At 37.1% G+C, this 26,323-nt stretch overlaps 1 protein-coding gene across 1 annotated transcript in view; it reads left to right on the top strand.

Annotated features, from left to right (window-relative positions):
- FER (FER tyrosine kinase) overlaps positions 1-26,323 on the top strand; it is a 430,623-nt gene that overhangs the window by 220,913 nt on the left and 183,387 nt on the right. Inside the window, exons 12-13 of the mRNA XM_049769126.1 lie at positions 13,654-13,857; positions 24,972-25,094. Of these exons, the coding sequence (XP_049625083.1) occupies positions 13,654-13,857; positions 24,972-25,094 (327 nt within the window). The remainder of the gene's footprint in view (positions 1-13,653; positions 13,858-24,971; positions 25,095-26,323) is intronic.

Genomic DNA, 26,323 nt, shown 5'->3' on the forward strand with positions numbered 1-26,323 from the left:
CAATAATAAATGAAGGTAAGATATATATATATATATATATATATATATATATATATATATATATATATATATATATATATATATAACCAAGGTTTTGTGTTTTTTGTATTTTTTTTTCCCTCCTGCCCTGGCACAGTAAATATTGGGGTCATTCGAAAAGGAATTCACTTGCCCTATAAGATATGGGGTTTCTCCGTCCTTGGAGTATACTGTCATGGAATCAGCTCTAGTCTTTGCTCAGGATCATTACTCTCCAGGTTGTGGTTTTTTTTTTTTTTTTTTTTTTTTTTTTGGTGTGTGGAAAGCTTCTGCTCTGTCCAGTGTGATACCGTCAGAGCTCTGTGTTTAGCAGTCCCAGTATCTGTACATATCCTGAGGTGGGACTTATGGTGAAGTCAGTCTTTGTGAATCTGGAGGTTCTGTTACCTCAGTGCCATTTAAATCCATCTTCTGTGGTTGGTGATCTTGGTCTTTGCGCTGAACCTAGGAAGGCATCTAGGATAGCATCTTTCTTTGTTCTTCCAGAAGCCCCTTTCCGTTACAATTGTCTCTGCCGGACCTTTGGGACTGGGGATCATGCTTATTGTGCAGGTCTTAGTTCAAACCCTAGACTAGGGCTTTTTTATTGGTCCCAAGATGTATACAGTCTGGTCGTGGTTCTAGTATCCAGTCATCTGTAAATCACGATCTTGGCTTTTGGACCTACCAAAGGGTGCCACGTCTTCTGGTTTTGTCTTGTCGTTAGCTGGTGAGGTAGGCTAAACTGCTCTAAGGTCAAGTTGTTCACATTTTCCTCATTGTCGAGATATCATGTTAGAGCTGGCCCTTGTTGTTGACCCTGCAGTAATAAGGCTGTCCCAGATGGAGATTGTTTCTTACAGCTGTTGTGAGGAGCTGTGCCGTTTCTATGTCTGGGATCCAGGGTTCAAGGCTGGTTGAATGGTATCTAATCACCTGAGGTCTAAGTTGATTCCACATGACATATTTTCAAGGTAGGAGATAACCCTGTATTGTAAACAACTATGAGTTCCTATCTCTAGTAGATAAGAGCTCTTTTTTTTTTTTTTTTTTTTTTACTATGTAAGATTTCCCCTTTATTTAGTGTGCCTTTGCAGGGGGAAGTGGTGCTCCATTATATGTCGGAGTATTTGGGGTGGACAGAGTGAGTAACAGAGATAGGTCACATACCCAAAGACAATTAAAAAAAAAAAAAAGGAAATAAAAGTGTATGTGCCCACAAATGTATATGTAAGGCAAACATTTAAATAAATAAGTTAATTAAAAAAATATAAAAAAATTAAAATGAGTTAGCGAAGTTTTTAAAGGACCAATGTGGTGCAAAAGACTACTTTGCATTTGGGAGAGAACAGGTAAAGAGTTGGTGTATTACAGGTCTTATGCCTATGTTGGAAGTACAGTTTTCCCATTGTCTTTTGGATTTTTCTTGTGGTGTGTGGGTTCCCAGGCATCTTCCAATCACACCCCCTGCCCCCCTTCAGATTGGTAAAAATTTGCAGCTGGGAGGTCTTGGAAGAGTTCTTGCATTGGGGATACTATTGGACCTAAGTCCGGTTTCAAGAAACAGTCCATGTTAGGGGGAGTTGGTAGGGAGGGTCTCGCAGCATGTGTCCACAGGGGAGTTGGCTGTCTTTTCTTGCAGGAGACGATGTGTGGGTTCGGTTGGGTGTCCCCTCGCCTGGGTGCTGGGTACTGGTTCATTGGGTAGGAGGTCGATCTTGATGCCTAAAAGATTAAGGACTGAGGGTGGAGAGTTTTAATATGGTGGGAGATCTGGATGGGATTGAGGGGTGAAGGGATAGTTGGATTTCCGGGGGGGAGAAAGGGGAAGATATATGGGAGGGGTATGAAGGAAGAGAAAAGAGAAAATACCGTAGAAAGGGAGAAGAGAAAGGGAAAAAAGTAAAGAGAAGAGTAGAAGAGAAAAAGAAAAGAGAAAAAAAAATAGAGAGAAGAAAGGAGAGAATAGCAAGGGAATGCTGGTTTGGTTGAATGTGTTCGATGACTAGAGCCTGTAGTTTAGGTCTGTACATCGCAGGTACTGCTTTGGTGGTCTGACTGGTCACGTGCTTCGATTCCTAAAAGAAGGTTTAACCTAGAGATAAAGTGAATGTTAAAGAGTTTTCTCGTGGCCGTCTCATAGTGCAAGCAAGGTATAGTATCTCGTGTGGTATCCCGAGTTGCCATCTTAGTTTGTCCGCACTTTGTATCTAAGGGCGCCTGTGGAAAGAAAAGCTGAGAGGTTATTTTTAAAATATAGTGAGGTAAAGGGATTAAAACGTAGTGTTATGGTATGTTGCCATTGCATTACGTGATTTCCCGCGGTGTTCTATACTTGTGTTCCTGTTTACGATCTCTAAGGGATTATTGTGGGCCTTTGTTGTAGGAGTCTGGTTACATACCTGTTCTCTCCATGTTGCTGTTTCTGTTGTTGCTGTTTTCTTTGTGGTATAATGTGCAGTCAAGAGTTTGCATTGTTCCTTTTTCATGTATTTTGGACACTGCTCCCACGTATATGTTGACTATTACAGTGATCGGAGTTTCTACCCTGTTAAACCCTGTTATATGATTGTTAGGTATTAGTTGTGTATAAAATATATGTTCTAGGTGTTTCAGAATAGTGCTACCATTCTGTGTTTATCTTTTGTCTTCTGGCTTACTTCGTTTAACATAACATGATCTAGGTCCATCCACGTTGCTGCAAAGTCTGTGATTGTATCATTTCTAACTGCCATGTAATATTCCATTGTGTATATGTACCACATCTTAATGATCCATTCATCCGTTGTTGGACACCTAGGTTGGTTCCAAGATTTGGCTATTATACTGAGTGCTGCGATAAATAGTGGGGTGCATATGTATTTTGGAATGAATGTCCTTCCATCTTGTGGGTATATGCCTAGGAGGGCAATTGCTGGGTCAAATGGCAGCTCAATTCTGAGTTCTTTGAGCACTCTCCAGACTTTCCTCCATAGGTGTTGGACTAGGGGACATTCCCACCAGCAGTGGATGAGAGTTCCTTTCATACCGCATCCCCGCCAACAAAGGTTGTTTCCATTATTTTTGATGTGGGCCATCCTCACTGGTGTAAGGTGGTATCTCATTGTTGTCTTGATTTGGATCTCCCTGATGATGAGTGAAGGTGAGCATGTTTTCATGTGTTTGTTGGCCATCCTTCTGTCTTCCTCAGAGAAGTGTCTATTCATTTCATCTCCCCATTTTTTTATAGCTTTGTTTGCTTTTGGGGGGCTCAGCTTTCTGAGTGCTTTGTATGTTCTAGATATCAGCCCTTTATCTGATATGTCGAGTGAAAAGATTTTTTCCCATTCTGTTAGCTGTCTTCTTGCGTTAAGCAGGGTTTCTTTTGCCATGCAGAAGCTTTTTAGTTTGATGTAGTCCCATTTGTTTATATTTGATGCTAACGTTCTTGCCATTGGTGCTCCATTCTCAAAGACCTTTTTGATATATAGGTCTTTGAGTGTTCTGCCTATTTTATTCTCAATAAACTTTATGGATTCGGGTCTGATTTCAAGGTCTTTGATCCACTTTGAGTTGATTTTTGTATAAGGAGTAAGGTATGGGTTGATTTTCACTTTCGTACATGTGGTTTTCCAGTTGTACCAACACCATTTGTTGAATAGGCTTTCTTTGTTCCATTTCAGATTCTTGCCTCTTTTATCAAATATTAGTTGGCTATATACCTGGGGGTTTATGTCTGGGAATTCTGTTCTGACCCACTGGTCTGATGTCCTGTCTCTGTTCCAGTACCATGCTGTTTTGATTACTATGGCTTTATAGTATAGTTTCAAGTTAGGTAAGGAGATGCCTCCCAGCTTCTTGTTTTTCAGTATTTGTTTGGCTATCCTGGGTCTTTTGTGGTTCCAGATGAATTTTGTGAATGCTTGTTCTAATTCTTTAAAGAATTGTGTCTGGATTTGGATAGGGATTGCATTAAATCTATATAGGAGTTTGGGTAGGATAGTCATTTTGATTATGTTAATTCTACCTATCCATGAGCACGGGATGTTCTTCCATTTCTTTAGATCATCTTCAATTTCTTTCTGGAGTGTTTTGAAGTTTCCCTGGTATAGGTCTTTCACTTCTCTTGTAAGGTTGATTCCTAGATACTTGATATTTTTTGATACTATCTTAAATGGAATTGTATTTTTAATCTCTCTCTCCTCAACTTCATTGTTTGTATATAGAAACGCTACTGTCTTTTGTGTATTGACTTTGTAACCAGCCACTTTGCTGTATTGGTTAATTGTTTCTAGGAGTTTTACTGTGGACTCTTTAGGTTTTTCGATGTATATCATCATATCGTCGGCAAAGAGAGATAGCTTGTGTTCCTCTTTCCCAATTTGAATTCCTTTGATTTCCTTCTCTTGTCGGATTGCTATTGCTAGGACTTCTAAGGTTATATTGAATAAGAGTGGAGAGAGTGGACAGCCTTGCCTAGTTCCTGATCTTAGTGGGAATGCTTCTAGTTTCTCACCATTGAGTATAATGTTGGCTGTAGGCTTTTCATAGATAGCTGTAACTATCTTGAGGAAGGTTCCTTCTAACCCTATTTTGCTGAGTGTCTTTAACATGAAAGGATGTTGGATTTTGTCAAATGCCTTCTCTGCATCGATTGATATGATCATGTGGTTTTTGTCTTTCATGTTGTTGATGTGGTGTATAATGTTGATTGATTTGCGTATGTTGAACCAACCTTGCATTCCTGGGATGAATCCCACTTGATCGTGATGTATGATCTTTTTGATGAAGTGCTGGATTCGGTTTGCTAATATTTTATTGAGTATCTTTGCATCAATGTTCATTAGTGAGATTGGTCTGTAGTTTTCTTTTTTGGTGGTGTCTTTGCCTTCTTTGGGAATGAGTGTGATATTAGCCTCATAAAAGGAGTTGGGGAGGATTCCTGTTTTTTCTATGGTTTGGAAGAGCCTATGGAAAAGTGGTAGTAACTCTTCTTGAAATGTTTGATAGAATTCACCTGTAAATCCATCTGGGCCTGGGCTTTTGTTCTTAGGGAGTTTTTTAATTACATCTTCAATTTCCTCTGAGGTGATTGGTCTGTTTAGGATTTCTAGATCTTCCTTTTCCAGTCTTGGAAGAGGGTGTTTTTCCAAGAATCTATCGATTTCTACTGGGTTCTCTAGCCTAGTTGAGTATAGTTGTTCATAATATGATCTCATGATATGTTGTATTTCTTGGGGTTCTGTTGTAATCTCTCCCCTTTCATTTGTGATCCTACTGATTTGGGTGTTTTCTCTCTTTTTTTTGGTGAGTTTTGCCAGTGGTTTGTCTATCTTGTTTATTTTTTCGAAAAACCAACTCCTGGTCTCATTGATTTTTTGTATTGTTTTCTTGGTTTCTATGTTGTTTATTTCTGCTCTGGTTTTTATTATTTCTTGCCTTCTGGATGTGGTTGGACTTCTCTGTTGCTGATGTTCCAATTCTTTGAGGTGATCTTTTAAACTGTTGGTTTTGTTATTTTCCTGATTCTTGACATAGGCCTGTATTGCTATGAGTTTCCCCCTAATTACTGCTTTTGCTGTGTCCCATAAATTTTGACATGTTGTCTCTTCATTGTCATTTGTCTCAAGGAATCTTTTTATTTCTTCCTTGAGTTGTTCTTTGATCCAATGTTGTTGAGCAGCATGTTGTTTAATCTCCAGGTATTAGTTTTTCTCCATTGCTTCTTCTTGACCTCAATTTTGAGCTCTGTGGCATAGTGATCTGAGAGGGTACTTCTAATGATCCTTACCTTTGTGGTCTTATATAGGTTGGCTTTGTATCCTAATATATGGTCTATTCTGGAGAAGGTTCCATGTGGGCTTGAGAAGAATGTGTATTCTGCTTTCTGGGGGTGGAGGGCTCTATATAAGTCTATTAGCCCTAAATCTTCTAATTTTTCATTCAGAGCTCTTATTTCTTTGCTATTTTTCTGTTTGGTGGATCTGTCCAGTGGTGATAGTGGAGTATTGAGGTCCCCTGCTATTATCACATTTCCCTTCATGTGTTTCTCCAGGTTTGCCAGTAGTTGCCTCACATATTTTGCTGGCTCTACATTAGGTGCATAGATATTGACCAGGGTTAGTGTTTCTTGATCTAATGTTCCCCTGATCAGTAAGTAGTGACCCTCTTTGTCTCTGATCACTTTCTTGAGGTTGAATGCAATTTGGTCTGATATAAGAATTGCTGTCCCTGCTCTTTTTTGTTTTCCATTGGCCTGAATAATCACTTTCCATCCTTTTATTCTAAGCCTGTGCTTATCCTGCATCTGTAGGTGTGTTTCTTGCAGACAGCAGAAGTCCGGTTTATTTTTCCTAATCCAGTTCTCTACTATGTGTCTTTTAATTGGAGAGTTTAGTCCGTTAACATTTAGGGAGATTATTGAGAGAGAGGATTGTTGTGTAGTTGTGTTGTGTAGGGTGGTTTTTGTTACAATCAGGGGTTTGGATTGTGTAATTCGTCTTTGAGTAAGTCGTTTAGGATCGGTTTTGTTTGCACAAATAGTTCAAATTCGTTCTTGTTTGAGAATGTTTTTAGTCTATCCTCCCATATGAATGTAAGTTTTGCTGGGTATTGGACCCTAGGTTGGAAATTTCTTTCATTCAGTCGTTTAAATATGTCATTCCATTGTCTTCTTGCTTGAATTATTTCAAATGGGAGATCTGGTTTGATTCTTATGTCCCTACCTTGGTACTTGAGGTTTCTTTTCTTCCTTATTGCTTTAAGGAGTTCTTCTTTCTCTTTGTTTTTTGCCAATTGGATTACCATGTGTCTTGGTGTTTGTTTATTGGGGTCTATCTTATTGGGAACTCTTTTTATTTCCTGTATTGGCATTGCAGTATCCTTCCAGAGGGTGGGGAAGTTCTCCGCTATTATCTCTCTGACTACTTGTTCTTCCCTTTTCCCTACTTCCTCCCCTTCTGGTATACCCACAATTCTTAGGTTGTTTCTTTTGTCCTTTTTCATTAGATACTGGACCTTTCCTTCCAGTGCTTTGCCTTTTATTTCTTTGTTGGTTTCTTGATCATTTTTTGTTTGCAGTTTTCCTTCGAGTTCTTCAATGTGTTTCTCCAATTCTGTGTTTCTGCTTGTAAGGCTTGTTACTTTGTCTGTTAATTCCTTCACTTCTTTTTGTATGGAATCTCTCATGTTCTTTAACATTTCTTCTTTAATTTGGCTGATTTGTTCATCCATAGATTTCTTATACTCGATAGCTAGGGTTTCTCTAATTCCTTTTATTAATTCTTGCATTTCCTTCCTCATGGCTGCTTTTAGGTCTTCATCGCGTGTATCTGTGTATTTTGGTGGACTTGGAAGCTTGCAAGAGTTTGTCACCATATCTCCAGATATTAGTGATTTCCTTGATTTACGCATATTTCTTTGTATTTAATGGTGTGTTTTAGAGTGCTGTGCTTCTAATTTTCACCTGTTTTGATCCCCTGTGGTGTGGGAGTTGGTTCCCTCCCTGAGGGTGGTTCTAGAGGGACTTTTGGGTGAACTCGCTGAGGTTTTGATCCTCCTGTACTCTTTATGTGGCCTGGTTAGTTGTTTTCCTCTTTTGTTGGCAGCTAGTACTGGCCCTTTCCTGACCACAGTGGTGGGGGGCACTGTTTCTCCTCTCCTTTTTCTCCTCTCCTCTACTAGTTGGAAGTCAGTCTTCCTCTTTATTCCTGTCAGCAGGTGTAGTTCCGCTTCTGGCCACACTGGTTGCGGGCGCTGTTGAGCCTGACTCTCTGTTCCCTCCCTTATCTGGGGGTCAATGAAGCTCTGCTCCTCCGAGTTACCGCGGAAGAAATTCCCCCAGTCAAGCCCTCCCGGTAGCTGCTCTCAGCCCTAGGGGGGGTCTCAGGTCCACTCTGGGGCTCGGGGCTAGGTTGCTCTAGGTTACCTAAAGGTCCAGGGGGCAGGCCCAAGCTCACCTAGTCTATTCGTCCCACCTGTCCCAGCTGGGCAGGTGACTCCGGCCCACTAGGTACTAGGGAATGTCCTCCCCAGTCTACGCTCGGGTCAGGTGGGATGAACTCTGGGGCCTGGAAGTTGAGGCAACGGGTAGTGTGGTCTCTGTGCCAACAAGCTGGCCTCTGCAGTCTATGGGGGGGAGGGTCGCGCGCAGGGTGGCTGGCGGCTGCGGGTCGTCCACGTGTGAGCGCCCTAAAACAGTGCACTCACCATGGACGCCGGGGTTCGCTATTCCCCGTTGGCGCGGCTGGCCTCTGCAGTCTATCGTCCCTAGGGAATTCTGATGCTTTTATTTTGCTCTGTTTGAAGCCACCCCATAGTTCTCTGGCGTGTTGTTTATTCCTTTTCAGACTATTTTACACCATGTGCTATTTTCTACTGATTTCTATTTTCTCTTGCTCAACTGCTGTTAATCTGCTGTTCAGAGATTCCATTGAGATTTTATTTTTTTATATATCAACTAGCATACCAATCCTCCCAACCCTGTAGCCTGCCTTTTTGATATGCCATTTTTATGTCTGTTTGTTATCTCAATCTCATGCTTTCAGTATTGTTGGCTCTGTAATTAAAATATATGGACAAACCACGCCTTTATATTGTCGGGAGTCTTTGAGCCCTACCCTCTTAGCTTCTGTCTACCTTTTACGTCTCACGCCTGTTTTTCTTTCCTTATTTAAAAAAAAAATCTAATTTTCTCATTTTATATGCTAGTGTTAAAAGTTATATAGATATACCCCTTTGATATCTTGTATTCTCTTGTTGTATTATTCTTTACATCACAGATAAGTGAGACTATTCAGTATTTGTTCTTCTTCTTTTGACTTACTTAACATGTTGTTTGTTTCAATCCAATTAGTAGAAAATTTTATGATTTAATCATTCCTTGCAATTGAATAGTATTTCATTGTGTGTGATCGTATGTATACATTGTATGTATATATTTGTCTCTAGAAAACTCATTTGTCTTTGGAAACACGTGTTGAATCCATATTGCAGTTATTAAACTAAGTGCTATAGTGAATAATGTGTTGTAGTGAATAATGTGTATTGTAAATAATGTGTGTGTCTTGTTGAATGAATTTTTTTTCCTTTGGGAGTAGTCCCAAGAAGTGGAATTTCTTGATCATATGGCTGCTCTATTTTTACTTTGTTGAAAACTCTTCATATCATGTTCCAGAATGGTTGAATATTCCCATCAATGTAGATGCGCCTTCCTTTTTATCATATCCTCTTCAGCACAGATTGTTCCCAATTTTTTCTTCTGTTTGTGTTTGTAGTGATCAGACCTGTCAGGTGTGCTCCTGGTTATGAGTTCAGAAATCATTCTTGGTAGCCTCAAGGGATCATGAGGTACCAGGAAATGAATTCAGTCTTCCCCATAAAAGACAAACATTGTAGCCACTTGTGTATCACTCCTGCCCAGGTCCAGCTCCACCCTTATCTAATATAAATCATTGTCACTGGTGCATAATGTTATGTTGTTATTTTTATTTGGATCTCCCTGAAAATAAGTACTGATGAATATTTTTTTCATGTGCCTATTGGCTATAATTTTGTCCCTTGAGGAAATGACTGTTCTGTTCCTCTTCTTTCCCCATATTTTGGTGTAATGTTTTGAGTTTATTGTTGTGGTTTATATATCTAAAAGTTAGATATATTATTTATAACCCTTTGATATATGGTGTGAAAATGTGTTATGAATCATCTGGTTGGCTTTATTTTAAGTTTTATTTCTTTTTCAGTGCAAATGCTTCTTGGTTTGATAGAGTCCCATTTGTCTATTTCTGGTTGTATTTTCTTTACCATTGAAGATTTCTCTGAGTTAGAAATCTGAAGGTTGCTGCCTATGCTTTTCTTGATTTAATTTATGAAGGCAGTTTTGTATATCAAAACTTAATGGTTCTTAATTCATTTTAATTCACATTTTTGGATATGATGAGACAGTGCCCAAAATCATTTTTTATGCTTGTGGATAACTTGTTTTCCAGGCATTATACACTTTTCCCCTTTGTATAAATTAGATGTCATTACATTTGAGAAATTTTCACTGAAATCTCAATTGTATTTTATTATTGAGTTTTTATGTGTTCCAGCATCATGTAGTTTTAATTACTATAGCTTTGTAGTAAAGATTAAAATGTGGGAAACGAATGCATCCATCCTCAGAAAACTTTGACTGTAAAGGGAATTGGATGGTCTCACACATTAAAAATTCTTTTTTGTTTGTTAGTTTTGGGGCCACACCTGGTGACTCAGAGGTTACTCCTGGCTATGCACTCAGAAATCGCTCTTGGCTGAGGGGACCATATGGGATGCCTGGAGATCTAACCACTGACATTCTAGGTTAGCTCATGCATGGCAAATGCCCTCCCGTTTGTGCCACCGCTCCAGCCCCACTTCACACATTAGAAATTCTTTGTTTTATTAAATATTTTTATTGAGGAGCTAGAGCCATAGTACAGTTAGTAGGGCACTTGCCTTGCACATGGTCAACAGAGCTTCAATTCCTGGCACAACACATGGTCTCCTGCGCCTGCCGGGAGTAATTCCAGAGTACAGAGCCAGGGTAACTTTCAAGTGTGACTTATAAACCAAAAAAAAAAAAAGAAGAAGAAGAAGAAGAAGAAAGAAAGAAAAAGAAAGATGGAAGAAGGAAGGAAGGAGGGAGGGAGGGAAAAAGGAAGGAAGGAAGGGAGGGAGGGAGGGAGGGAAAGAGGGAGGGAGGAAAAGGGCAAGTTTTAAATTGAGTAGATAGGTCTTGAAAAAAATTGCTTCGTCATGCTTTTTTTCCATACAACTATTATATTGTCATTTGCTATTTGTCACCTGAAATGACATGCATTGCTCTAAACCACCCACTGTACCCCATAGAATTCTTTCATATTCACAGTTGACACAGCAACAATGAAAACTGATATATAATTAAGTATACCTTTGATAAAAATTCTTTTCATTATTAATATATTTGATGTATTTGCCTCAATTGTATAGAAAATTGTTTATAAATACTGTTTGAATTGAATATGAGGATAAATGCTTTATACTACAGAAGTTAACTATTTCATGACTTGAAATGAAACCTTCTTTGTTTAAATAGGATTAGGTATTATTAAACAGCTAAACTTTGAAGAATTATGAATTTTCATTCCAATACCACAGAGTATGGCAGACTAGTAGGACTGTATTTTCTGTCTGTCCACATGCCCTTCTCTTCAGATCCAAGTGTTATCGTATCTACTGTACAAATAGATGATACTACAACTCTGTGACTAAGGAATCTAGAACTGTAGGCTCAGGCCAAAGGAGGAATCCTACCTAATCAGTGGTTCACTACCACTGATTTTCATTTCCTTGTCTCTTGTTACTTTCAGATATGAATTATAATTTTCACTAGGTTGTTTCTTATCCTGTAGTTGAATTGATTCCTAAAATAATTGATATTTCTTTGATATCATCATAAGTGACATAATCCAAAATTTTTTTTCCCTTTTAAATTAGTGTTTGCCTTTAGGAATGCAAAGATTTCCCTGCATTGATTTGGTAGTGTGCTACTCTTTGTAGAGGCTTTTAAAATCTAGCATTGTTTTGACAGAGTATTGGGTTTTATCTTTATTGTAAAAATAGAACTTCTTGTTCTGATACCTGATCTTAGTGGAAAGACTTTCAGTTTTCCTCATTATTGAGAATAATAATTGTGTACTTGTATGTGGCATTTATGATATTGGCATAAATTTATTTGGTTATAATTTGGGGGGGTTGTTAATGAATATCAACCTGACAAATAGTTTTTCTGCATTTATAGAAATGGGCATATGGTTTTTATGATTTCTCTTAGTGTGGTATAATCATATTATTTATATCTTTTGGGGTTATATTCACTTTTTGTCTATTATGATAAATACTGCAGTCAGCATTCTTAAAAAAGGTTTTATCTAAACATATATTTTCAGTTTCCTCAGTTATTTCCCTTAGGATTTTTAGACCATATGTAATTCTATGTTTCTGTTTCTGAGAAACTACCATATTGCTTTTTCAGTGCTTGCACTATTTACGATCCTGCAAACAATGTTTCAATTTTAGTACAATCTCATCAGCACTTGTTATTTTCCATTTTTAAAAAACCATAGGCATCCTTGTGAATATGAATCAGTGTATTTTTTATTTCCTAATAATTGGTGGTATTGGCCCTCTTTTCATTCTATACAAGAATTTTAGCAAAGTGTTTAAATTTCACCTTTGAAAGCAATCATTACTTACTTTGAGCAATAAAATATGAAAACTAGCTGAAAATGAAGTTTTTTTACAGAACATAGGCTCTGATAATAGATTTTTAGTATGTATCATTGTAATCAGCATTGCATTTTGATAAGTACATAGGCCTTAATTATATGTTCTTTTGTTTTCTTCTCGAAGTATAATAGCAGTTATATTATTAATAACTTAGGGCTCTGAAGCCTATTCCACATTCAGCATCTTACCAATCTTCAGAAAGTCATTCTTCTTTGTTATAAAAAGCCAAGACATAGGAACAATCTAAATGACCATACATAAAGAGGGTATGATACAGGCATACATAGAGGATATGTTACATAAAGAGGATATGATATGTATACACAATAGAATATTATTCAGCTATTTAAATTATAAAATCTTTCATTTTTTGTTTTTGTGTTTCACCTGATGGTGCTCAGGACCTACTCCTAGTGCACTCAGATCACTTGGTCATGCTCAGGAACTATGTGGGGTGCTGGGATCAAGCTTGTGCAGCTCTCTCTAAGGCAATTTACTTAGCTGATGTGCTATCTCTCCTATGCTGAAATCTTCCCATTCTTAACTTCATGAACCCTGAGGAAATTATACCAAGTGTGGAGAAAACAGATAAGATTTCTTATTTGGTGTTTGATAAAAACTGGTATCACAGTAATGACTATAATTTGGTTCATATATATCGAAATATAAAGCAATATGCCATAAAGTTAAAAAACAACAATATCAACTAATCAACTTAAGGAAGCCTGAATAATTAGAATGAGAATTAGAAGGCACAACAATGTAGCAATTAAACCTAAGCTTCCATATAGCCCCTAATCCATTGAACAACTAGTGAAAAATTCTTAGGCATTTTAACTTGTAAATTGTATAAATTTATTTTGGTTATGGTTTTGTTTTTGGACCTCACCTGGCAGCGCTCAGGGGTTACTCCTGGCTCTGTGCTCAAAAATTGCTCCAGCAGGCTTAGGGGACCATATGGGATGCCAGGAATCAAACTGGAGTCCGTCCGAGGGCAAATGCCCTATGGCTTTGCTATCACTCCAGCCCAGTTGTATGAATTTATTTAGTAATCTGGTGAATAAAGCCCTAAATGCTAACTCTAAATCTTAATATCCTCTATTATGTGTGCTAGATAATATTACGTATCTATGTCTACTCGATTGAAACAAATCTCAATTATTAAGGAAGATGTATTTATGTTCATTTTTAAGCATCAGAGCCGTGCAATAAGTTTTTCATTGAAATTGTAAAAAGTTCAGTTTCATCATACATCTTTTCTTTGGTTAATTAAAAGAGAGAATATGCAAATATTTTAATGAATTTTTTCATAAGAAAAAATGACCTTTTCTCTAACGTGATTTTTCTGTTTTCTAATATTTGTTCAAGTTTTGTGATATAAACCCAGCAAGTGAGAAGCCCCTGGCAGAGCAAGACTGGTACCATGGTGCAATTCCCAGAATAGAAGCACAAGATCTATTAAAGCAACAAGGGGACTTCTTGGTGCGAGAAAGCCATGGGAAACCTGGTGAATATGTCCTTTCTGTATATGCTGATGGACAAAGGAGACACTTTATCATACAGTTTGCTGATGTACGTTTTCCATTTAGTATTTATATTTAATTGGTGTAGCTTATTGTATTTGTAAGGACATGATGGTTAGTTTATAATACCATAATGTTAGTTGGCCTCTTAAAGTTTTCTGACTAATGAATATATAGTTCCTTAAATATAGGGATCCAAAATTTACTAAAATGTTAATATAATCGTATTTGTTTTAAAATATTGGACTGAAGAGATTGTATAGCAGCTAAGGCACTTGCCTAGCATGTCACCAAACTGAATTTGCTCCCTAGCAGGGCACAAAATCTCTAGAGCTCTATTAGGAGTGTTTACTTAGCACAAAGTCAGGTAGAGTAAGATCTTAGCACTTCTTAGCACAAAATGATTATTAATTTAAGTATTTTATAAAATTTGCATTTTAATTATAAGTATTTAAAATACCCTCAGCTAGGGGCTGGAGAGATAGCACAGCAGAAGGGCATTTGGCCTGCAGCAGTCATTCCAGGACAGACAGTGGTTCAAATCCTGACATCCCATATAGTCCCCTTGACTGCCAGAAGGGATTTCTGAGCAGAGAGCCAGGAGTGCTGAGCCAAGTGTGACCCAAAAACAAAACACAACAAAACAAAAAATACACTCACCTAAATTTTAACATTAAAATCTAGTTAAAATGAAGACAAAGAATGTAATCATTATTTGTTCTCCTTTATCTGAATATAAATTTAATAATGAATTTATGCTTTTGAAGTTAGCCTTTAAACTACCTCTGCAGGAGGGATATGGCATTGTGGTAGTGCAACTGCATTTGATCCCAGGCAGTGCTCACATGTTGTGATCCCATAAGCCTCTAGTGCCATAGTTAAATGTATGATTTTTTTTTTCATGTACCATCACCAACTGAAAGTGTGTGACAATCATATAGGTCATTCAATAGCCAGTGTACTGTGGCCACAGCCAGGTGTGCTCATAGCCACAGCAAAGAGCAGGGAAAGGGGAAACAAAAACTGAAACATCAATGACAGTATCACAAAATATTTTTAAGAAATATTTTGTTACTGGGCAGAGCAATAGCGCAATGGTAGGGCATTTGCCTTGCATTCAGCTGATCTAGGGCAAACCTCGGTTTGAATCCCAGTGTCCTATATGGTCCCCCAAGCCAGGATCTATTTCTGAGTGTATAACCAGGAGTAAACCCCGGCATCAACGGGTGTGGACCAACCCCCCTGCCCCAAAAGAAAGATTATTTTATTAGTGAATAAAAATTCTTAATAAATGGGATATTATTAGTTGAATTGATTTAGTAATTATTTTACGATTATATCCTTATTAATAGAAATTGTTTGCTGGCATTAACATTAATTTTTAATTAAGATTTAAAGAGTATATCTAAAGATAGTTTTGCTTTTAAACTTATTTAATATACTATTGAATGGTATTAACTAAATACAGGATACTCTCCAGTGTGTGTATGAGTTTATATAACAAATACTCTGAGTGGGGGGGGGGGCTAAAAAAGAATCAAGTCTCTCGCATGCTAGGCATACACTTTTATCACTGAATATAGTGATTAAGAATTCACTGAAAATTCCCAATATTTATTGCACATTAAGAAATTATTAATTTGTAATTATTTTGTTAACCATTTTGTTTGTCTGTTTTTGGGCCACACCCAGTGATCAGAAGTTACTCCTGGCTATGTTCTCAGAAATCACTCCTGGCTTTGGGGACCATTTGGGACATTGGGGGAATGAACCTTGGTTTCTCCTAAGCTAGTGCATGCAAGACAGATGCCCTACCTCTTGTGCCACCTCTCTGGCCTCATAATAATATCTTTTTTTAAGCACCATGATTTTAAACATGTTTGTAGTTGGGATTCACAGTCATAAAAAAAGAACACCTTCTTCACCAATGCAACCTTCCCACCACCAATGCTCCCCATCTAGCTCCTTACCCACTCCCTTTCTTTCTTTCTTTTTTTTTTTTTTTTTTTTTTTTTTGGTTTTTGGGCCACATCCAGCGGTGCTCAGGGGTTACTCCTAGCTGTCTGCTCAGAAATAGCTCCTGGCAGACACGGGGGACCATATGGGACACCGAGATTCGAACCAACCACCTTTGGTCCTGGATCAGCTGCTTACAAGCAAATGCCACTGTGCTATCTCTCCAGGCCCCCCTTTCTTTTTTGTTTTTAGGAACTTGTGACTTTAACAAGGAAATATTTGGGTGCATATATTATAAGATATTTATCAAAACTGGTAAGATTGTTAGCAAATTGTTCTTCTTTTTCTCTTCCTCCTCTTCCTCCTGTTTTTTCTCCCCCTCCTCTTATATATTTATTTAATTAATTAATTTATTTGTGTGCTACACTTAGGAGTCTTCAGGGATTACTTCTGGCTCTGACATCAAGGATCACTATTCCTGGTGGGGCTTCAAAACCATATGGGATATCAGGGAATGAACCCAGGTTACTTGCATTCAAGGTTACTGTCCACTGTACTATTTTGCTGACCTCTAGGACTTTTTTTTTTTTAACTAGAGCCTTGGATGACACTTATTTAACTTTGTTTTTTTTTTTTCAGTTTATTTAATATGTTGTGAAATTCTGTATGTCGTGAATACTCAAAATGAGTATAAATATATTCTATTTCTATAGTTTTCGCTACTTGAGAATATCCATTTGATATTTTAATTGCTTCAAGCAAAGATAACTATATTTTTATTAAACTCTAATAGCATTGACTTTATAAAGCTACAAGTATTATGCATACTTACATCTGCCTGCATTTCAGTATTATTTTTTGATGACAAATCCAAGAGTTATGAGCTTCTATATCATGCTTTAATGTAAAATTTCAGAGAGAGTTCATACCTAGAACTCTATTTTAGTGAACTTTTAAAAGCTAGTAAATGGGATATTAATAGAATTTGTGAAAGTTATTCAAATTTTAGAATTTGGTATGTATGGGTCATAAAATATGAATCAATAGGTGAAAAATTTTAAATAACAATATAATATTAAAATAAAATGGAGAAATTCACTGAATAATGGCATATTATAATTAAATCATAATTCATTAATTCATCTCGGGAATTCTAAATGAGTGAGAACTATGTAGGACCCAGGCATATAAGATAATTAAAGATTAATACAGGGAGAGAAAAAGAATACAAAAATAGAGGTTTTAGTCCAGAGAGATAAGTAAACTGAGTAAAATGCTTGCCATATGCTACCCACCCAGATTCTTCTATTTAATTTTTTATTAATATATTTATTTATCTTGATTACAAAGATGATTGTAGTTGGGTTTCAGTCATGAAAAGAACAACCTGCTTCACCAGTGCAACATTCCCATCACCAGTCCCAAAACTCCCTCCTCCCTACCCCACCCCCGCCTGTACTCTAGACAGGCTTTCTACTTCCCTCATTTATTCACTCTGTTATAGTATTCAATGTAGTTATTTCTCTAACTGCACTCATCACTCTTTGTGGTGAGCTTCATGTAGTGACCTGGAACTTCCAGCCCTCCTCTCATTTGTCTACGAAAATTATTGCAAGAATGTCTTTTATTTTCTTAAAACCATAGATGAGTGAGACTATTCTACGTCTTTCTCTGTCCTTCTGATTTATTTCACTCAGCATAATAGATTCCATGTACATACATGTATAGGAACATTTCATGACTTCATCTCTTCTGAGGGCTGCATAATATTCCATTGTGTATATGTACCACAGTTTCTTTAGCCATTCATCTGTTGAAGGGCATCTTGGTGGTTTCCAGAGTCTGGCTATTGTAAATAGGTCAGCAATGAATATAGGTGTGAGGAAGGGATTTTTGTATTGTATTTTTGTGTTCCTAGGGTATATCCCTAGGAGTGGTATAGCTGGATCACATGGGAACTCAATTTCCACTTTTTGGAGGAATCTCCATATCACTTTCCATAAAGTTGAACTAGACAGCATTCCCACCAGCAGTGAATCAGAGTTCCTTTCTTTCCATATACCCGCCAGCACTGCTTGTTCTCATTCTTGTGATGTGCAGCAGTCTCTGGTGTGAGCTGGTACTTCATAGATTTTTTTTTTTTGCATCTCTCTGATGATTAGTGATGTAGAGCATTTTTTAATGTGCCTTTTGGCCATTTGTATTTCTTTTTTGACAAAGCATCTGTCCATTTCTTCTCCCCATTTTTTTTTATAGGATTAGATGTCTTTTTGTAGAGTTTTGTCAATGCTTTGTACATTTTGGATATTAACCCCTTATCTGATGGGTATTGGATGAACAGTTTTTCCCACTCCGTGGGTGGCTCTTGTATCCTGGGCACTTTTTCTTTTGAGGTGCAGAAGCTTCGCAGCTTAATATATTCCCATCTGTTTATTTCTGCTTCTACTTGTTTGGAGAGTGCACTTTTCTCCTGGAAGATGCCTTTAGTCTCAATGTCTTACCTACGTGTTGTTCTATATACCTTATGGTTTTATGTCTGATATCAAAGTTTTTAATTCATTTGGATTTTACTTCGTACATGATGTTAGCTGGGGATCTAAGTTCACTTTTTTTTGCAAGTGGCTAACCAGTTGTGCCAACACCACTTTGTTGAATAGGCTTTCCTTGCTCCATTTAGAATTTCATGCTCCTTTATCGAAAATTAATTGATGGTATATCTGGGGAACATTCTCCGAGTACTCAAGCGTATTCCACTATTCTGAGGGTCTGTCTTTATTCCAATACCATGCTGTTTTGATAACTATTTCTTTGTGATACAGTTTAAAGTTGGGGAAAGTAATGCCTCCCATATTCCTTTTCCCAAGAAGTGCTTTAGCTATTCGAGGGTGTTTATTGTTCCAAATGAATTTCAACAGTATTTTATCCACTTCTTTGAAGTATGTCATGAGTATTTTTAGAGGGATCACATTAAATATGTACAATGCTTTGGGAAGTATTGCCATTTTAATGATGTTGATCCTGCCAGTCCATGAGCAGAGTATGTGTTTCCATTTCCGTGTATCCTCTCTTATTTCTAGGAGCAGGGTTTTATAGTTTTCTTTGTATAGGTCCTTCATGTCTTTGGTCAGGTTGACTCCAAGATATTTGAATTTGTGTGACACTAATGTGAATGAGGTTATTTTCTTAATGTTCTTAATGTTCATTTCTTTCCTACCTTTATTAGTCTAATAAAAGTCCATTGCTTTTTGCGTGTTAATTTTGTAGCCTGCCACATTGCTATATGCATCTATTGTTTCTAAAAGCTTTTTGGTAGAGTCTTCAGGGTTTTCTAAGAAGATTATGTCATCTGCAAACAGTGAGAGCTTGACTACTTCCTTTCCTATCTGCATTCCCTTGATATCTTTTTCTTGCCTAAATGCTATAGCAATTACTTCCAGTACTATGTTGAATAGGAGTGATGAGAGAGGACAGCCTTGTCTGGTACCAGAATTTAGAGGGAAGGCTTTTATTTTTCCCAATTGATGATATTTGCCATTGGCCTCCTGGGAATTTTTATTGAAACAAATCTCATTCAGCTTTTTGTATTTATGCCTATGTATGTTTGACCAGCTTTTTCATCTGAATGTATGATCGATTTTTAACAAGCATAGTTATCTGTAAGCAAATTTAGGTTTAATAAATGTCTTTAAAACAGAAATTGTTTGGGGTCAGAGGGGTGGCACAGGTGGTAGGGCGTTTGCCTTGCACATGCTAACCTAGGAAGGACTGCTATTTGGGTATCCCATATGGTCCCCCAGGCTGGTATTGATTTCTGAGCGCATAACCAGGAGTAACCCCTGAGTTTCACAAGGTGTGGCCTCAAAAGAAAAACAGAAATAATCCATGTTCTTAATAAAATTTAGAGAGATATTATGTAATATATTCTTCATATTAGACCCTTATGAGTTTAGTGTATTTTCTTGGGATTTAAAAAGTATATTTTGATTAATATAACTAGATAATTTTAATTAAAATGAGTGATATAATATTTTACTTATTATTTTGTAACATATGTTTAATAATTAATGTAAGGATCATGATCATGACAGCTTAGTACTGTAAGCTGTCATAAACTGGTATGATTGATTATATACTATGATTTTCTTCTTTTAGATTTTATTGAGAGCATTAGAAGCAGTCTTATGTCTAAAGATAATTTTTTTCTTTTTGGGGGATGATGCACACCCAGTTGTGTTCAGGGCTTACTCCTGGGTCTGTTCTCAGAGTTACTTTGATGGCACACAGGGGATCATAATGTGTTGTTCAGTTGAATCTTGGATTGACCATGTGCCAGACAACACCTTACCCACTGTGAAATGTCCCAAGCCTTTAAAGAGAAATTTCTATTTAATAGTGAGCCTGTGACTGGAGAGGCAGTTCAGTATGCATCTCCTTGGGCTACATTGCTGATCCTTGACTGATCTCCAGTACTATGTATGGTTCCCTGAGCATCCACAGGAACCACTCATTAGCACAGTCTTCAATGATCACTAGTACAGTGACACTTTATATACAGCCCTTTCCATATCACCAAAAATTAGTCTGGGCCCACTATTCTCTCTGTTATATTGTTAATATATTTAAAAAGAATCCATCTATGTGTAAGCCCAGCCCAGTTCATCTGGACTACAAGCAAGTTTACATATATACATGTAAACATGTATATGAATATATATGCCATAGAGAGAAATATTTATTTTGAGTGTATCAAACAGTAAGTTTTAGTAAATATACACTTTTTTGACTTTAGTGTTATCACCTCCAGCTCCTTGTCCCCATGATTTCTGGGATTATATAATGGGTCACAGTGCTTGCAACTTTGTCTCTGTCTTTCTGGATGTAATGCACTGGTCTGTTATATTGTGTTGTTCACTGGGGCTTACATGCTTGGGTTGCAATACTTGTATACCTTGGTATTCTCCAGGACTTACATACTTAGTTGCAGTGTTGAAATATAAAACCCCTACTTGCAGTGCTGGGGAGGGGATCCCAGTGGTAGTGCACCCAGGACTTGTGACTTCATACCTTTAAGATCGGCATTCCAACAGTGAACCAAGTGCCTGAACCTCTGCCTTTAGCTTTTTAAAGGAAGTTTGTAAGTGTACAACATTTTAATATTTACTAACCCAGGCTGGAAAAGTAGTACAGTGTATAGGGTCATTTGCCCTGCATTTGCCTGATCCCATTTCAATCTTCAGCAGACTATATGGTTCCCGAACTCATAAGAAATAACTACTGAGTTCAGAGTCAGAGGTTACTCCTGAAACACCAAATACATAAATAAATGAATGAATAAATAAATGAATAAATAAATAAATAAAAGATTCACTAACTCCATATTTAAGAAAGTGAATTTCTGTTTAGGTCTCTTAAAATTGCATTGATGTTAAAGTGATTGCTATCAAAAAGTAAATTTCATGGGCATTGTAGTGGGTTAGGTAAGGTACTTGCCTTGCACAAACCTGACTTGAGTTTGATTCCTGGTTCATCCTGTGGTCCCTGAGCACCACATGCTGTAGCCTCCAAACAAAAAAATCATTATATTGTAAAGTTTAGTTCATAAAGTAAATGTTTTTTAGAACACTCTTTGTATCGACTATTTCAATGGCAGGAAATTGTCTTTAAATTAAAATATATATATTTGCTCTTATTCAATATTTTTCTGGTTTTATTAGAACTTACGTGTAGCAAGACTGTTGCACATCACAAAGAGCAAGAACAATCAATGCAGGCGGGGATGTAGAGAGAAAGGAACTCTTATTCACTGCTGGTGGGAATGCCATCTAGTCCAACATTTATGGAAAACAATATAGAAATTCCTCAAAAAACTGGAAATTGAGCTCCCTTGTGATCCATTTATATCACTCCTAGGGATATACCCTAGGAACACAAAAATACAATTCAAAAATCCCTTCCTCACACATATACTCATTGCTGCCTGATTTACAATAGCCAGACTCTGGAAACAACCATGATGCCCTTCAACAGATAAATGGCTAGAGAAACTGTGGTACATACACACAATGGAATATTATGCAGCCATCAGGAGAGATGAAGTTATGAAATGTTCCTATACATGGATGTATATGGAATCTATTATACTGAGTGAAATACGTCAGAGGGAGAGAGACACAGAATAGTCTCATTCATCTGCAAGTTTTAAAAAAAAATTAATGACATTATTGTAATGTCAGAGATATTAGAGTTTAAGGGCCAGTAAGACTGGCTCACAATGTGAAGCTCACAACAAAGAGTAGTGAATGCTGTTAGGGAAATAAGTACTACTACATCTATCATGACAGTGTTAATGAGTAAGAGAAGTAGAATGCCTCTCTTGAATACAGTAGGGGTGGGGGAGCATTGAGGGAGACCCTAGTGGTGCAAAGGTTGCACTGGTGTAGGAGCGGGGTGTTCTCTTTATGACTGAAACCCAACTACAATCATGCTTGTAATCATGGTGCTTAAAAAAAGATTTTATATATAAAAAAAGAAATTACATGTAACAACCTGATACTAGTGACTATTTTGAAATTTCATTTATGTGAATATCTTGTCAGTACTTATTTATCAAATATTATGCTTTGGTTTCTTAAATTCATATAAATACATGAATTTTCTAATTTTTAAATTAGGTCATTCTGTCTCTTTAACTTTACATTTTACAAACATATATATTTACAAATGTTTAGTTATCTATGCAGTATATGTCAGGCACTGTTCTAAACAAGGGAGATATTGATGAACTGATTAATTATAGAACTTTAACACCTCTTTGATCTTACATGCTAGAGAAGACATAGACAATAAGTAAAACAACATGTAAAACACATATATCAGTGAAGTTCTAAGGACAGAAATTCAATAGGAAAAGAAAGTAACTTTTTTAACTGTAGTGAACATCTGGATAGGAATATTGCATAGAACTCTAGAAAGGTCACATTTAATCAAAGAAAGTAAGATAGCCAATACCAATATTTCCATCTGAAGAACTATTTAAAGCAGCAAAATTAAACATCCCTAGGAAAGAATGTGTGTGCCTATGTGTATGTATTTATATATATTATAATATTATGTAAATATATAAAACATGGAGGAAATAAATATGATTGGAGGGAATGGAGCAGTGGTAAGTGAGAATGTAAGGTCAGATTTATAGTCTTTGGGCTGCTTACTAAGAGTAGAATAAGCTGTGTATGTGTCTTTACTGAGGAATAATTTTAATTATCTATATTTAAACTTTACTGAATGAGAATTTGATATACATTGTTAATGATAATAAAAATTACTGTATTAACATATCTTTAGTTTATAATCTTCTTGTGTTTTTCCTACCTTGTTTTTGTTTTTGTTTTTGTTTTGCTTTTGTTTTTTGGGTCACACCCGGCAGTGCTCATGGGTTAATCCTGGCTCCACGCTCAGAAATCACTCCTGGCAGGCTCGGGGACCATATGGGATGCCGGGATTCGAACCAATGACCTTCTGCATGAAAGGCAAACGCCTTACCTTCATGCTATCTCTCCGGTCCCTCTTCCTACCTTTTAATGCATTAACATGCTTACGATTCTCAATTTTAGAGTTTACGTGTTTCAGGTTTTCAAAGTTATGTATTTGATTGAAATATTTTCTTTTTTCTTTTTTTTTCTGGGCCACAAACCTGGCAGTGTTCAGGGCTTATACCTGGCTCTGTGATCAGGTATTACTGTTAGCAGTCTTGGGAGACCATTTTGGGTGCCAGTGTTTGAACCCCTGTCAGCATGTGCAAGGCAAGAACCCTGCATACTATCTCTATCACCCCTATCTAGTTTGAAAATGATTATTTCTTTGAAAGTGATTCTTTTCACTTACCTATATTTGAAATTACTTTTATAATCAAGGTTCAATATTTTTATGCTGAATTTTAATGAGTATTTATACTAGTGTATTAGAAAGATTGGTTTGCATATTAATATTTAGATAGGGCTTAAACATTTGTTTTTGTTGTTGTTTGTTTTTTGGGGGCCACACTCGATGATGCTCAGGGGTTATTCCTGGCTTTTTGCTCAGAAATCGCTCCTGGCTTGGGGAACCATATGGGATACAGGGATTGAACCCTGGTCCATCCTAGGTCAGCAGCATGCAAGGCAAACGCCCTCCTGCTCCACCACCACTCCGGCCCCTTACACTTACTTGTTGAGAATGTTCAAATATTATTTCACTAACAAATAAATGGAAATACTGTAATGTCTGCAAAATGAAATACACTTAATCATTATTGTTTATCATAGCAGATCTGTGATGCACAAAATTTTCTAGGTAATTTATTCTTTCTTCCTGAACTGACTCTAACATAAATGCCAAAAAATTGAATTATACTCTATAATTCAGGTTTAAGAATGCATATAATGCATACATATTCCTCATTGATGAAACACAAATACTCATTGAAAAGGCTTCATATAAATTAAACTGGTAAATTGTATATATTTTTTTTTTTTTTTGGTTTTTGGGCCACACCCGGTGACGCTCAGGGGTTACTCCTGGCTATGCGCTCAGAAGTCGCTCCTGGCTTGGGGGACCATATGGGACGCCGGGGGATCGAACCGCGGTCCGTCTCCTAGGCTAGCGCAGGTAAGGCAGGCACCTTACCTCGAGCGCCACCGCCCGGCCCGGTAAATTGTATATTTTTCATACCATGGAAAAGGAACTTTGAGGCTTTTCTTTTATGTGGCACAGTCATCTTTTTGCAGTTTCTAGTATTCATTTTGGAAAGGCTTCCATAGCAGTGCTTCTGAATCAGGAGACCTGCTTACATGCGATTGTTATTCAGCTGGCTATTCAACTAGTATTCAGTGGTGATTTAGTGCTATGGTCTGAGGAGGAGAGGGTGTTACTCAGAGTTAATGGTAGGATTTGTCTCTCTGGCAATACCAGAGAAATTCGGATGACCATGTGGATCTGGAGATCAAGTTGATGTTGCTTGTCACCTTCACCGCATGTCATGTGCCTTAACCCCTGTACTGTCTCATTGGTCCCTCTTCCAGTTCATTTTGCAATCTTAACTATTTCCAAGTATATATGTTGTTCAGTAATTATGAGTGCATTCACATTGTTAAACATAACTAGTTTATGATTTTTAATGTAGTTATTGATGAAGGAATGCCTATTTATTTCAGTTTATTTTTTTTCCAGAATATGTATCGGTTTGAAGGCACTGGGTTTATAAACATCCCTCAGCTTATAGATCATCACTATACCACAAAGCAGGTCATCACTAAGAAATCAGGAGTAGTTCTGTTGAATCCAATTCCTAAGGTAGGTACTTATATGCTTTTGTACTTGTACGTATGGTTACTTGTGTTTACTATAATCATCTTTATTTTAGAGAATGCTTTTGTTTCTAGAAATTAGATTTAGTTTACAAAAATAAGAAAAATCCTTGGTGATCCTTTAACCTCAGAGCCTCTAGGTCTAGGGAAATACGGAAGGACTCCTAGAAGCAAAATGCTGGTTTGGAGACAAATGTTGGGGCACTGGACACTGATAAAGAGATTGCTGTTGAAATATTGTATGCCTGAAACCCAATAATAAGTAATTTTATCATTTTTTAGTGGCTAAATTAAAAAAGAAAAGAAAAATGACCAAAAAAAGGAGGATTGGGTCAATTTCCCAATTTCTCACAGTTTATAATTGATGAGCATTAATCCCTATTTCAAGGAAGCCACAGAACCTAGGCTGCAATGACTGTAACTCTTTTGCATCCCAATAAGAAATGTCAGAATAATCAGCCTTCACCAAAATCCCAGGTTTTTATCTTGCTCAGTAAAAGAAGTCAAAGACACCATGGAATATAGATAAAAGCACAAAATTTTATTAAAGCAATAGCTTATGTCTGAGATATGGTGCTGCACACTACTTTTGGTACAAAAGTTTTAAAGGGGTGAGTTAACTAAGGGAGAGGATATACAAGAGGCTTAGTTGGTGCTAAAGTGCGTGTGTATCAAGACTACATGTTTGGGGCCGGAGAGATAGCATGGAAGTACGGCATTTGCAGAAGGATGGTGGTTCTAATCCCGGCATCCCATATGGTTCACCGCTCATGCCGGGAACGATTTCTGAGCAGAGAGCCAGGAGTGACCCCTGAGCACTACCGGGTGTGATCAAAAAGCAAAAAAAAAAAAAAAAAAAAAAGACTACATGCTTGCTCATACATCACATATATCATTAATACAATACAGCTAGGAGAACATGAGTTTATGTGTATTTGTGGCTTAATGAGAAGTATATAATAGGAACAGGGTTCTTTTATTGTATACTCCAGAAACTTGCTGGAACTGATTTTTCAAAGTCTTTTCTTTATTGAGAAAATAGTTATACTGCTATCTGACTGTGTGGTCTTAGGGCCTCTTTGTTTTCGTTAAGACAAATGAGATAGTCTTTTTTGTTTCCTGTAATAGTTTTTTATGCTAACTTTCTCACACTACTTTCTTTGAGCATTAACTTTCTCCATGGTGAAGTTCTTAAATTATTTATAGAAGTTTGAA

Source organism: Suncus etruscus, chromosome 2 (assembly GCF_024139225.1).
Source record: "Suncus etruscus isolate mSunEtr1 chromosome 2, mSunEtr1.pri.cur, whole genome shotgun sequence".
In the NCBI taxonomy this organism is placed as follows: domain Eukaryota; kingdom Metazoa; phylum Chordata; class Mammalia; order Eulipotyphla; family Soricidae; genus Suncus; species Suncus etruscus.